The 15,440-nt window shown below is 37.5% G+C and overlaps 1 protein-coding gene across 1 annotated transcript in view; it reads left to right on the top strand.

Moving 5' to 3' along the window:
* The window catches only part of MKI67 (marker of proliferation Ki-67), a 36,862-nt gene extending 22,460 nt beyond the window's left edge, over window positions 1–14,402 (top strand). The window contains exons 13-18 of the mRNA XM_043519348.1: window positions 1,410–1,541; window positions 3,766–4,928; window positions 6,799–6,862; window positions 8,550–8,865; window positions 9,445–12,053; window positions 13,714–14,402. Coding sequence (XP_043375283.1) covers window positions 1,410–1,541; window positions 3,766–4,928; window positions 6,799–6,862; window positions 8,550–8,865; window positions 9,445–12,053; window positions 13,714–13,853 — 4,424 coding nt within the window. The 3' untranslated portion in view covers window positions 13,854–14,402. The remainder of the gene's footprint in view (window positions 1–1,409; window positions 1,542–3,765; window positions 4,929–6,798; window positions 6,863–8,549; window positions 8,866–9,444; window positions 12,054–13,713) is intronic.
* The last annotated feature ends 1,038 nt before the right edge of the window (window positions 14,403–15,440 follow it).

Below are 15,440 nucleotides of genomic sequence, written 5' to 3'. Positions count from 1 at the left end.
CCCCTGCTGCTGTGGGGGGCTGGGGCATGGCGACCCAAGATCCCCGCTGTGGAGGGTGGTGGCCAGACACACCAGCTGCCACAGAAGTCCCAGAGGTCTCAAAAAGTCACAGAATCTGTGACTTCCATGACAGACTCGCAGCCTTAGTAATGAGTACTGAAAACTGCTATATAATAACTGGCTAGTAGTAAGCTGTGATTGCTGTTACTGATTAGTATAATTTTTAGCCAGTCGGTACTAAAACATTTTATTTTGTTAATCTATCCTCTTACTTCCTCTCCAACTGGGATCCTTTATATATATATGCACCTGTTATGTCTTGGTGTCTAGATAGTAAGTTCTTTGGAGATGGACTTTCATGTACTATCTTTGTGCAGTGCCTCGCACAATTGGACCCAAACTGGGTTTTGGCATCTGACAGCTGCTGCAGCGTAAATGTTATTTGAGTGGTATCTCAATCAAATATTATTTTAATGTATAGTTGTAATTATTTCAATTTGTGATGGTCCATACGTGCATAGAATCATAGAATATTAGGGTTGGAAGAGACCTCAGGAGGTCATCTAGTCCAATCTCCTGCTCAAAACAGGACCAACACTAACTAAATCATCCCAGCATGTGTCCTTTCTGTATATCTGGAGCACAATTGTGCATACAAATTAGGCCATCATACCTTGATGCATCAGTAAAGTATGTCTCTAGATAAAGCTTATATGTAGTTTAGTATAGTAGCATTTCATTGTTTTAGAATGATTTACGTTTTTTAGAAGATTTACATTCAATTTATTTAAAATGTAGGTGGTTAAAAGTTTAAAAGCAGGATGTGTAGCTAACAGCAGAAAAATGTTAAACTTTACATTATATTTGGATGTCTTGCTGTATAAAATGCTGTGTGTCCATTTTCTATTTGTGGTTAATATAGAGCTTCTCACAGTGAAGTATCAATAACTCCTGAATTGAGTGTCACTCACACACACACCTGTTGTGCAGTGTTTACACATGTACTTGGTATTTTGCAGACAATTTCTACTACTCAGTTCTGCTGTACTACATCCTTATTGTTCTAGATTTGGGTTTTTTAAATCAGGGAATTAGTCTTTTTTCAATCTGGGATGAAACTACTAACCTAACTTTCACTTATGATATGACGTAACATATTTCCAGAGGTGACTCGAACAATCATTGTATTAACATATTATACCACCTACCTCCTGTTATAATGCCTCTGCTGTGAAATAAAAGCATAGTCGTGAAGTCATGTATGATTATCTGCCCTTAATGGTACATTGTGTGGTATACTATTTGAAGAAAATTAAGTCACAATGCTTTATTTTATTCTTTGTTCTGCCAACTATATAACTGTTTTGTAAATCAAAGCATATGCTAATTACTTTAAACCTAATTAATAGGAATGACTGAGATGTTTAGAACTCCAGTAAATGAAAATCAAAAAAGTCCATCTTTATCTGCTCACAAGACTAATCTTACACCATCATGTGCTAAAGCAGAAGGCTCTGAGATACACACTCCAGAGGAGTCTGGTATGTTTGTTTCTTCTTTTTAATAGCCCTGGAAAAGGGAGTGAGGGTTTATGGATTGCATACAAGAAAAGCAGTCTAGTGCTATTAACCTGGATCTTTGAAGCTAAGCTTAGTCAATTATTAGTTTTGTTTTAACTTATGCAGACTTAGTGTAGAGTGAGAATGGGGCAGGTGGCAATTTGAGGTAATTCTGAGATAGAAAAACAGCATTCAACCACCTATCTTAAAAGATGCATTTGTAGTCCCAACTATTTCTGAACTGGGATGATCCACTTCTTCGTTAATTGGTTGTGTCCCATGGAGTATGATGCTTTCAGAATGTTGAAGCATGTGTGTACAAAATGGGTTTAAAGCACTCAACATTGAAGAGTTGGTATGCTTCAGCAAAATGCAGTGAATTGTTGAATGCAGACACAACTAAGCCCAATGCTCGTGTTTTAAGGTAGGGCGAGGGTGGTGTTGATGGAAAAGGTGGGGCCCAGAATGAGAAGTCAAAGGCCATCAAAGGTGGAAGGATGATATTGAGTAGGCATCTTCCTAACTTCTCTAACTTCTTTGGTAGGGTTTCCTTCCTTTCTGTTGTAACACTTGGTACTAGTCATTGGGTCTCTGTAAGGATCAAAGCTAATACTGTCCCTGAGAGATCAAATGAGATGTCGTTTCTTCAATTAAGCAAGAATTACCTTAATATAGTTCTTCATAGGTCGAACTCAAGAATAAATCCTATAATATACCAGAACTTTAGAATTGCATTTCCATTTACTTGAGAATCTGGAATATATATTTTTAGTTACAGAAGTAGGCTTAATAAACGGGTATATTCAGAGCACTGTGTATTCCACAAGTACTAAATTTGCTGCAAAGTTGTGTTATAGAATAAATTCAAGGTTGATTGATCAGTTGGTTGGTTTGTTTTAAGGTTTCCCTTGCAAATTGTCTACACTTGACTTCTTTCCCTAAAACTCTCCACTATCAGTACCACTATGCAGCTGTCTCTACCAGTAATAGCAATGGTGGGAGATATAGGGTAGACAAGGGGACAGTGACCACTTCAATTTTACTACAGCATTATCTGTGCCTGCTTTGATCCATAGAGCCCTGCGCGGATACAAATTTATATCCATAGATGCAGATATCTGCGGATATAAATCAGTAACCGCAGGGGCTCCTGGGGACCACAGTGGCAAAAGGAGCAGAACATGGGGCTGCTGCTCCCAGCAGCTAGTGCCCCATGCTGGCAGCTTCTCCGGTGTGACTGTACCACCCTCAACCTTGCCCATTGGGGCGGGAATCAGGCCCACCAGCAGTTGTCCCTGGTCATGCTCTTGTGTTCAGGTGCCGTGCATGTCCCCAGACAGGAGACGTAGACAGCTGCATGGAAGGGATGGGGGCCGGGTTGGGCACTATAACCTCACCGGAGGAGCTGCCAGCAAAGGGCGCTGGCTCCTGGGAGCAGCAGTCACGTGTTCTGCTCCTTTTGCCACTGTGATTCCCAGGAGAGCCCTGAGGTTCTGCAGTTTTGCAGTTCTGCAATTTGTATACACGCAGGGCTCTACTGATTCAGTACCTTGCCTATGTTATAGCTACTTGTGTTAGCAACCTTGAGAAATTCTAGTAGGGAAAATCTAGTGTAGATACAACTGTGGTTAACAACAAAAACCTTTAAAACAATATACCATATATGAACTTGACAGCTTGTTTTCTGAGTCTACAAGACAGACTGAAAAAATAGCAGTTCGAGGTGAAGCAAATTTCAGTATCAACATTTACTGCATTACTGGTCACTTTAATGTGCTTATCTTGTGCAAGTTTTTTGTCCGCCACACCTTTTCCAGTGCCAAAAATGCCAAATGTCCCCTTATGACAAAAAATCAGCTTCCACCTGATGCTTACATGTTATGCATCTTCAAAACAAAGTTTGCAGCACGTTTAAAATTTAGGGACAGTACTCAAGAAATTTAACTTAATATATCTTAAAATAACAGAAGGAACACTAGTTATATTTATTTTCATATTTAATTCAATTAAAAACTCATTTTTAAAATCTGTGTAGTGCCTTCATGTTGTTTTTCATTGTTAATTACCAAGTTACTTGTTTAAATAAGACTAGATTTTGGTGCGAGGGGCAGAAGCTTTGCATGTCTGATACTTCTTCAGCAATTTGCATACTTGACTTCCTTGCTTAAATTTCTTTTCGAATTACATAAACCTAATTTTATTACAGGAGAGATGGTAATATCACCATTAAGTACCTCCACCATGTCACAACAGAGAAAAGATAGTCAAGATGTTGTATCGCGCTTCCTGAGACTGGAGAAGTCTCCAAATTCTGCTTTTGTGGCTGCTAAGTTAAAGCCGACTCCTAAAAAAGAGAGAACTGTACTGGAAGAGAAGATGGAAATGAGTAATCCGTTAGTAATGCCAGAAAAGCATATAACTGAGGTGACAGTGAGAGCTAAAAGGCTTGTGAAGACTCCAAAGCAAAAGACTGAACCTATCGAGGCTCTCTCGGGCGTCAAAAGACTCTTGAGGACTCCAAAGCAAAAGACTGAACCCGTCGAGGCTCTCTCGGGCGTCAAAAGGCTCTTGAGGACTCCAAAGCAAAAGACCGAACCAATTGAGGCTCTCTCGGGCGTCAGAAGGCTCTTGAGGACTCCAAAGCAAAAGACCGAACCCATTGAGGCTCTCTCGGGCGTCAGAAGGCTCTTGAGGACTCCAAAGCAAAAGACCGAACCCATTGAGGCTCTCTCGGGCGTCAAAAGGCTCTTGAGGACTCCAAAGCAAAAGACCGAACCCATCGAGGCTCTCTCAGGCGTCAAAAGGCTCTTGAGGACTCCAAAGCAAAAGACCGAATCCGTTGAGGCTCTCTCGGGCGTCAAAAGACTCTTGAGGACACCAAAGCAAAAGACCGAACCCATCGAGGTTCTGTCGGGCATCAAAAGGCTCTTGAGGACTCCGAAGCAGAAGATGGAACCTCTTACAGATGAAATTGCCTTAAAAAGATTACTAAAGACTCCAGCACAAAAAAAGCAAGTAGTAAATGATCTGGTGGGAGTCTCTTTTTTGAAGACGACACAAAAGCAGAAATGTCAGCCAGTAGAAAACATGATAAGGATCAGCCATATTATGAAAACATCTAATCAGAGAATCCAATCAGAAGATATGGTAGGAATCAAAAGGCTATTGAAGACAAAGGAAAGAATTGAACCAGTAGAAGACATGTTTGGTATCAGCAGACTACTAAGGACACCAAGGGAAAAATATCTTCCAGTTGATGACTATGTGGGATTGCAAAAACTTATGGCTGAGCCTAAACAAAAATATTCAAATTATGAACTGGATTATGTTGGTGTTAAAGAAATTTTTGATACGCCAAAGGAAATTAAGGTAAAAGATCTTGTTACATTATTTTGGTAATTTCAATTGTAGTCAAATTAATAACTTTTAAGACTAGAGAATACCATAAGATGATCTATACTATCCTCCTAGCTATAAAATTTCATCCAGTTACCCCTGTGTTGAGCTCAATAACTTATTTGGCTGATGCGTGTGTTCCAGAAATAATACTAAATAAGTTACTGAGCACAACACAGGGCAGTGGTGGATTCTGCATATCTTGATATCTTCTAATTAAGAATCCATCACTTCCCTTGGTAGCTTGTGTCCGTGGTTATGAATTGCTTTCATTATTAAAAATGTGTGCATTATTTCTAATTTGGATTTGTCTGGCTTCAGCTTCCAGCTATTGGTGATTCTTGTATCTTTCTTTGCTAGATTAGAGTTCTTTAGTACTTGAAATTTTTCTTCCTGAGAACGTACTGTAATCAAATTGGCTTTTAACCATTTTTGATAAACTAAGCAGATTGAGCTCTTTGAGTCTCTCACTGCACCCTTTCCAATTCTTTAACATTATTTTTCAAACACGGACATCAAAATTGTATGTGGTTTCCCAGTACTGGTCTCACCAATGCTTTGTACAGAGGTAAGATCATTTCCCAACTCTTGCTCACTATTCCCCTGTTCATATATTTAAGGATGCCCTTTTTGCCACAGAGTGGTACTGAGAAGTCATGTTGGTTTGCCTTTCCTCTCTGACCTCCTAAATCCTTTTCAGAGTTACTGCTTTCCATGATACAATCCCCTAATCTGTAGATACGGCCTGCATTGCTTGTCTCTTAGATGTGTAAAACTTTCCATTTGGCTGCATTAAAACACATTGTGTTTGAATGGGATCAGTTTACCAGGTGATCCAGACCACTCTCTATGTTGTCAACCCTGTCCTCATTATTTATCACTCAGTCAGTCTTTTGTGTCATATGCAAGTTTTATCAGCAATGATTTTGTATTTAATTCTAGATCATTGATGAAAATGTTGATCAACATCAGGCCTAGCACCAAACCCTACAGAATCCTGCTATAAACACCCCCATTTGATAACAATTCTCCGTTGACAACTACTTTTTTTTTAGCTCTGTCAGCTGGTTCTTATTCTATTTAATGTGCTTTATTGATATTGTATAGTGCTATTTTTTTAATCAAAATGTTGAGTGATACTAAGTCAAAAATGCCTTACAAAATTCTTAAGTATATTACATCTAAACAATTACCTTTCTCAACCAAACTTGTAATTTCAAAAGTGAATGAAATCAGGTTTGTTTCACAAGATCAGTTTTCCATAAAATCATGTTTACTGGAATTAGTTGTATGTCTATCCTTTAATTCTTTATCAGTTGAATCTCTTCATTTTTTCATTATTTTGCCTGGGTTTGATGTCAGGCTAACCAGCCTATAGTTACCTGGGTCATCCTGCCTGTCCTTTTTAAATATTGGCACATGACCACTCTTCTAGACTTAAGGAATTTCCCTTTTATTTCAAGATATATTAAAAAATTATCATGAGCAGGCCAGAGATCTTCTCAGCTAAGACTTCTAGGACTCTTGAGTGCAAGTTACCAGGGCCTGACCATTTAAAAATATTTAGTCATAGCAGATGTTGTTTAACATTCTCCTTAGTTAGTAATGGACTGGAAAGTAGCTCATCATCCTCATGTGATAAGAGTATACTGTCCTGCTTCTTTCCAAATATAGAACAGAAATGTTAATACTTCCTGCCTTTTTTGCATCATTAACAGTTTTCTTCTAGTAGGGAGTGTATACCATTATTAGCATTTTTTTTGTTCTTAGTATACTTAAAATCTTCTTCTTGTCCTTAGCCCTTCCAGCCATAGATTTATTGATTATTTTTTAATTTTGTTAGGTCAAAGTTACGGATCTCATGCAAGAAAATAATTCTCCTCATATTGATCCTAAAAGCGAACATGGTAAGTACAAATGTGTGCATTTTTAAAGCTGTAATTTACAATGTATCTTAAATGTGAGTGTTTTTGAAAATGCCAGAGTACACAGAAAATATTGAATTTAGTTTGTTCAGTGATGATTTTGAATACTTGCTGCTGGGAATTGGAATTTATGAATGAATAAATAAAGTTAGTAATAGCTGTAGATCCACCTGCATAAAAATCCTGCTGTTAAACTTAATTTAAAATTAAATCTCTTTTGAAAGACTTCCAAAAGCATATTATTCCTTTAACACTTTGCTGGTTCAAACCTGAGTTGAAGGTAAGAATGCTGTCTATTGAATCACCCAACACTATCTTGTGCATTTAGCTGTGATTTTCTTACCGCTACTAAATACAGCGGTACCCTTTTCTTAATGCGGGATCAACTTTCACATTTCATGACTTTTTGGTTTTTAATATTGCCTTAATGTAGATTTTGCTAAATATATACAAATGAGATTAACATGATTTTGTGCCGCATATCAAAATCACTTGGCAGAAGAATCTGAAAAGAAAGGAAAAAAAGGCATGAGATTCAGAGTCTTCAGCACTCTTGAGCATTCTCTGGGATTTGGTCAGTGTCTTTTCAGGATCCCAGGTCACTTTTCTTCCAGTTCAGCCTTCTCTTCCTGGTTATGGATTCTCCTCCCTGACTCTTGCAGCAAGCTCTCATCAACTTGGGCTGGTCAGAGAGTCAAAAGGTTCTCTCTAGCTCAGAAAACATGTCCCACAATGAACCTCCCAGCCTCACAGTTTTTAAAAGCCAGTTCTAACACCTCTCCAGTCCTGCTAGAGAACTTCCACTACTGCATCCAGCATCCCTGCAGACCACCTGGAATAACTGGATTCTTATACTCCAAGCACCCTCTTTAGCATACCCATTTTCCTTCCAGAGCACAGTCATTAAATGTTAATGACTTCTTTTGATTGTTCTATGTGGGAGAAGCTTTCCAGCTGAATGTGTGGTATATGACAATGTAATTGTCAGCCAATGGCTGATTTAATGCATGAGATTTAGAATTTTATACATAAAATCCATAAAATCAATCAGAATTCATAAGTTGTACAGAGACAGATTCCCCAAATCATCATAGCAACCGTAATTATATCCTTTACCAATGGTTATTAAACAGTCATGAAATAATCATATCTAAAGTATCAAATGTATTCAAGTTTCTCTCATTCTAAAATATCAGTAGCCCAACCAATAAAATAACATTTCTTTCCTTTTACTGTGTAATCAAAAATCATTCATTGTTGAATCTGTCGAAGTCACTTAAATATCTTATTTAGAATATTAAAATATGTTAACTTACCATTTTAAAAAGAAAAGGAGTACTTGTGGCACCTTAGAGACTAACAAATTTATTTGAGCATAAGCTTTCGTGAGCTACAGCTCACTTCATCAGATGCATGCCTGTATCTCATGAAAGCTTATGCTCAAATAAATTTTAGTCTCTAAGGTGCCACAAGTACTCCTTTTCTTTTTGCAGATACAGACTAACATAGCTGCTACTCTGAAACCTGTCATTACCATTTTAATAGAATCAAATAGTCCTACCCTAAGCTTAGAGGTAATATTGATCGGGCATGTTGTTCACTTATTTTACTAATTTTATTCTTGCTCCTTTTGTTCTGTGTTTTTAATGAAAAATGTTACTTGTTTTAGAATCTAGAGGAAATTATGAAAGAGAAGAGCTGAAGCAAGAGAAAAGAATAGAAGATTCACTTGAAAAAACATCACTCCCATTTGTGAGATCTAGGAATAGAAACATTAAAAATGAACAAGAATTGCAAGAAAACCTTGAACATGCATGTATTTTACCTAAGGAGTCAGAAATTGTGAAAAATATAGAAAATATTGAAAAAGAAAAAGTGAGTGATGGGTCTCTGACAGAGAGCCATAATCTCTCAAATTCAGTAATCTCTCTTTTACTTACCAAAATGGATCCAGTTCAAGAACCAGCTATGCAACTGCAAAGAGAATTAAACCAATATTTGAAAGATAGTGATGATAAAGAATTGCTCTTTGAAAATCCTGTGGCCCCACAATTAAATCTTATCCAGGGATCTATCGATTTGTCTGGTAAAGACAAAAAATCTACAAGGGCAAAACAGCAGAAAATAGAAATAAAAGAGAATCCCTCTTCACTAGGAGAATGTAAAGAAAATCTCCAGGAGAATGTACATTTACTAGAATTACCAGTTCTGATGAAAGAGATCACTGAAGACCAGAAGGAAGAGGCTGTTGCTTTCACTTCGGTAGTTAAAAATCTAGGAAGAAAAGAGAGAACCAATCAGTGTATGCAAGAAGAAATTATTTCAAAAATTCATGTTCACAAACAACTTGACAAAAATAAGGAAGCTGTTCCCTCAGTAGAAATACATGGAACTTTTCATAGCTCCAGAAGAGGTAAAAGGAATCTTGAGTCTCATGATAAAGATTCTTTAATGCCACAAAGAGAAACTACAAGTATGAAACAGAATTTTCAGACTGTGCATCAATCTGTCACAAACCATATTTTAATAATGGAAAATGATCAAAGTATGAAGACAGCAAATGTATCTAGTAGCAGTAAAAATGTAAGAGGGCACCCTCTGCAAACAGGGCTGATAGCACCTGAAGATAAGTCTGATCAAGGTAATGTAGAAAATAATGAAAAGGTGACTCTGTCAGTTAGGAAGAGGTCTAGAAGGGCGAAAAAATTAGAAATGCTAGAATCATTAGTTCCAGTTAAAAGAACCAGAAGAGGGAAAACTGAAGATAACGAACAGGGATTTACAGGGGAACATGATGCAAAAGAAAAACCCCAAAGACAGACAACAAGGAACCCCTGTAGAGCAGAAACAGTAAAGTGTGTACAAAGAGATGAACAGGATTTTGCCAACAGTACCATTGAGGCTGCTGCAGTAGAAGAATCTGAAATCAATAAACCAACCCTTGAAATTATGGTAACAGAGATGAAAGGAAGAAAATCTTTGAGAGTAAAATCTAGAAAGCAATTGGAGGAAACAAAGAAAGAAAGTACAGAGATGGGACCTGAAAATGTAAGAAGTGTCCAGGAAACCAAGAGAACATCAAAAGAAACTGTAGTTAAAACACACAAATCTATAAAAAATGAGACAAAAGCAGCTCAGGGAAATAAGGAAGCAAAAACAGGTCAAAGCTTAAAGTTAAAGGAGTCACATTTTGAAAACACAAATGACGCACCACTTGATGTTTATAGCTTGCAAGCAAACAGGAATTCAATTAAAAAAACTAATCAAACACATGGAAATAAGAGAGGTCAAAAAGGTATATTGGACATTAAGGAAGGTGAATTTGCCAAAAATGAAAAAATGATACCACAAAATATATCAGAAACTGAACCAGAGACAATTTCTGCAAAGGATTCCATAGGATCTCTAGAGACAGTGCAAAATTCCAAAACCAAGGAAGCCCAAAACAATCCAACTGCTGCAATGGTATATGGTCCTAAAGATGATGAGAGAACTGTTCTTAGACATGGAAAGAGGACAAGGAAAGGTGATGGCAAACAGGAAGCATCTGAAACCAAACAAATTGAGATTTTAGAAAATAATCCTACAGAAGCAAATGAAAATACACCAAAAAGAGACAGAGGGAAAAAAGTTCATTTTGAACTTGAGGAAGCCAGTTCTGCTTCTCTCAGAGGAAAACACATTTTACCTGAAGGTAATGATAAAGACCAGAATGAGACTTCAGAAAACATTCCTTCCCAAGCAAATGAAAATCTCTCAAGAAGGGGCAGAAGTAAAGAGGTTGATCTCATACCAGATGCAGTTAGTTCCACTTCTCTTAGAAAAAAATACAGCTTGTCAGAAAGTGATGCCAAAAAAGACCAAGATGCAGCTTTGGAATCTACTTCTTCCCCTACAAAAGAGAATACATCCAGAAGGGGTGGAAGGAAACAGGTTGATCATAAAGTGCTAGCAGCTAATTCCACTTCTTTTGGAGGAAAATACACCTTGCCAAGAGATAGCAGTAAAGAAGAGATGTCAGAAAGTCAGAATGTTCCTTTGGAAGCTGTTGTTTCGCCTACAAAAGAGAAGCTCTCAAGAAGCGGCAGAAGGAACCAAGTTTCTCTCACATCTCAGGCAGCTAGTTGCACTTCTCTCAGAGGAAAAAGTAGCTTGACAGAAAATGATGATAAAGATGCGATTCCTAAAGACCAAAACGTGCCTTTGGGAAGGACTACCTCCCAGGCAAAGGTGAATCCATCAAAAAAGGGCAGAAGGAAACAGGTTGATCTCACAACACAAGCAGCTAGTTCCACTTCTTTCCGAGGAAAAAGCAGCTTGCCAGAAAATGATGATAAAGTGAAGGTTCTTAAAGAAGACCAAAATGTGCCTTTGAGAAATACTACCGAGGCAAAAGCTAATCCACCAAGAAAGGGCAGACGGAAACAGGTTGATCTTACAACACAGGCAGCTAGTTCCACTTCTCTCCGAGGAAAAAGCAGCTTGCCAGAAAACGATGGTAAAGAGAAGGTTCCTAAAGAAGACCAAATTGTGCCTTTGGGAAATACTACCGAGGCAAAAGCTAATCCACCAAGAAAAGGCCGACGGAAACAGGTTGATCTCACAACACAGGCAGCTAGTTCCACTTCTCTCCGAGGAAAAAGCAACTTGCCAGAAAATGATGATAAAGAGAAGGTTCCTAAAGAAGACCAAAATGTGCCTTTGGGAAATACTACTGAGGCTAAAGCTAATCCACCAAGAAAGGGCAGAAGGAAAAAGGTTGATCTCACAACACAGGCAGCTAGTTCCACTTCTCTCCGAGGAAAAAGCAGCTTGCCAGAAAATGATGATAAAGAGAAGGTTCTTAAAGAGGACCAAAATGTGCCTTTGGGAAATATTATTTCCCAGGCATCAAAAAAGGGCAGAAGAATACAGGTTGATTTCACAATACAGGCAGCTAGTTCCACTTCTCTCCGAGGAAAAAGAAGCTTGCCAGAAAATGATGGTAAAGAGAAGGTTCCTAAAGAAGACCAAAATGTGCCTTTGGGAAATACTACCGAGGCTAAAGCTAATCCACCAAGAAAGGGCAGAAGGAAACAGGTTGATCTCACATCTCAAGTAGCTAGTTCCTCTTCTCTCAGGGGAAAACGCCACTTGCCAGAGGATGAAAAGGCAGCCAAAAAATTAAAAACAGGTATGGCAATGATTTATTTTCAGTTACCTAATATAATTGTTTAATTTTTGAAGGTGGGTGAATGCAAACTTGCATGTTTTAGATAAGGAAATGCTTTATTCTTGATCTTGCATGTAACTTAATGTTGTGAATAAAAGTGATAAATTTGCATTACCTTAGGTCCCAATATTTCAATCTTAAACGTTCGTTGCCACAGGGACACTTAGTACGTGTTTGTATAGCACGTAGCATAAATACTACTTTCCTTTGTTACTGTAAATCAGAAGTCCTCAAAATTGTTCTTATTATGAATCACCTTCCCCGCAATCTATTTGCAATAGAACAACATCTCTGTTGCAATTACAACAATTGTTAACATGAAAAAATATTAGGAAAATATTTAGATAACTGTTTTCAATGTGATATGTTGTCAATTTTAAAATATCACAATCTTTTTCACCTTCATTTAATCTTCCCCACTTATGTATGTTCCTTCTCATCCTTCTCCTCTGCCCGGTCCCTTCTTCCCCATTGTACGCTTTCTCGCTGTCTGATCCTCCAATCCCATGCTCATGCTAACCTCCCCATTTTCTTCCCTTTACATTTGCCCGTTTGTCTTGTTTCTTTTTCTCATTCTTTTCTCCTGCCTTTTGGTTCCGTTTCTTCCTCCATGCTTCTGCTATACATGCTTGCTTTGGTGCCTGATCTTCTGCTGCACTAGGTACCTGATTCCTTACTCACCGTTCTTCTGGACAATGCTCTTTAGCTGGAGGTCATCTTTCCATCAAGCAGCTTTTGATGGTAGCTACCATTTCTGGTGCCATTAGTGACTTTTTTCTGAGATCAGCACCTTTTTCTTCTGGTTTCTAGATTCCTATGCAGGTGTCTAGTCTTTTCTTTACAATGAAGAACCTGACCTGCCAGCTCTTTGTGGACCCAGAACTACTGCTATATATTCTAATGCAGGGTTTTCCTTGCTTTAATATTTTTATTGGGTGTCTTTAGTTTTACATATGAGTTTAAAAAAAAAAATCACTAAAAGTACCAAATTGGGTTTATGGTACAACTTTGGGACTAATACTGCACAAAGGCCCCAAGAATCAAGTGCAGCCAGTTATTCTGGTTGGAACCTTAGCCTTTAGTAAAAGGCTTAAACCCGCAAGGCAGCAGGAATGTTGGCAGCACGCTTACTGAATGGTGGCCTGCATTCACCATGTCACAGCAGTATCTTTGGACATTTATGGTGATTTATAACAGTGTCATCTGCTGCTCCACCACAGCCTATTAGTACAGTCATCAAATTGTCCATGACTGTTTATTCAACACGCTTCCCTGCGTATATCACAGCTAACCACTGTATCTGAAGTCCATTTGTACAGAATGGACTACCATGGTTGCAAAATGCCACATAAGAAAAAAAATTGGGTTTAGTGCACTTATTAATATTAATCTGGTTTCAGAAATAGCTGTGAATCTTCAGGGATCTATTTTAAAGGATGCTGGTTGTACTGAAGTGCAGCTTTCATAACTGGTTTGTTGTATTCCTGGTTATTGTCTCTGGAATATATTTATTTGGAATAGTTTTCTTTAAAACAGCATAGCCGAAGATTTGAATTTCAGCTAAAAAGTTTGAGTTATTATCTACATTTACCATTATTTGTTTATTTATTTATTTGTACAGAGTATGGTGAAAATATAACTCTGCAGAAAGAAACAAGAAACAAAACTAAAGAAAAACTTGGCAAAGGTGATATAAGCATGATTCAGAGTGCTGGAGGAACAGAAAGGAAAACAAGAGCAAGTGCAAGAACAAGAAAATAACCTCCTTAATAGTTGTAGAACCAGTTTTGAAATCTTTTCAGTATTTGATTTTGCAGTTTTTTTATGTAAATGGATGAGCACTTAGATTTGATAGAGTTGTAAAGCATTCCGTGAATTTAGGTATAATGGAGATATGTTTATCTGTTTATATAAGTAGAAGAGATACCTCTTTTAATGGCATAATTCAGCCAAATATATTTGCTTTCCAAACTGTGGTTAGCTTGTGCTAAATTACAGCAACTGAAAAAAACTTCCTGTGCCAACACTGATGCCTCCTTTCTTTGATGATCATTTCAGCAGTCTGGAAGTTGTATTACTTTGCTGAATCTGCCCATATGTAATTGTATGTTCTTATCTAGTTAGCTGAATTTTGGGATACTAAATTTTTATGTTTTCATGAAAATGCTGTAAATATCCTTTTTAAAAAGTCTACAGGTTTTTATTGGCAAAACTATTATGTGGGAATTCTGATTTAACAGCTTAAATTGACTACTGCAAAAAATGCAAATAGATTTTTATAAAAGAGTTAATAAATTTTGTAAATGTTAATTAGATGTGTGATTTTTATTTTGTGATTTAAGCATACTTTTAGTTACAAGTATATTAGGAAAACTCAAGATTTATGTATAATTACTATTTTTTCCTCACAAGCGCCATGTCAGCATTATCCCCCCAGGCCTCTAAATGACCCAGCATGTTTATGGAAGCATGTCTTGTTTATGATGGGTCTCCTAGAATATTGGTTGTCCCCTAATTTGTGGGGCAAGACTGCTCTTTGCTCTGCAGCAGGTCCGATTGTACATGATTGCTAACACCAGACAGCTTGCAAAACTAAATGGATAAAGAATGGGCATCTTAAAGAAGTGTGGCTGCTTTTTCCCCAACTCCTTCTTTTCAAAGGAATGTTGTCCTGTGTTTTGTATGCAGTTTTTTTAATATAACATCATCCAAGTGTTTTCAGCATCCATGGACCATGTAGATATGTACACGCTAACTAAAGACTATTCTTAAATTATGGAGTCTTTCTGTTACTTGTACATAGCACATTGCATGAATAATTCAAAATGTTAGATATATTTTAAAAAACTATAAGATAGTATATATTCTCCCTGCCATTTATTTGTGTTTAAGAGCCTGATCCTGCTCTATTGAAGTTGATGACAGAAATGTCCTGTTGACTACAAGATATGTCAACTTCTACCACATGTATACATACATCTGTTAAGTGAGTTTTTAAGCCAGTATTCAAAAAAAAAAAAAACCCACCAAACCCAGTATTTTAAATGTTTTTTCTATGAGGAGCTGAGTCCTGACATTTTTAAAACATTGAACCTTTTCTACACTATCATTTTTCTTAATATCTTCCATTATTACATGACCACTATCACAGCTCCACTGGTGTTAACATTGATGGGACCATTAATGGGGACAGCCTGCTGCTGGCATTGCAACCATTGTGCCACCAGATCTGTTTGAAGCAGAATTAGGGCTTGTCTTCACATACAGCTGTGCCATTCTGGTGCTTTAGTGAAGACACTCTTATGCCAATAGGAGAGCTTCTCCCATTGACTTAGTTAATCCACTCTC

Source organism: Dermochelys coriacea, chromosome 7 (genome assembly GCF_009764565.3).
Source record: "Dermochelys coriacea isolate rDerCor1 chromosome 7, rDerCor1.pri.v4, whole genome shotgun sequence".
Lineage (NCBI taxonomy): Eukaryota > Metazoa > Chordata > Testudines > Dermochelyidae > Dermochelys > Dermochelys coriacea.
This window is presented reverse-complemented; position numbering and strand designations above follow the sequence as displayed.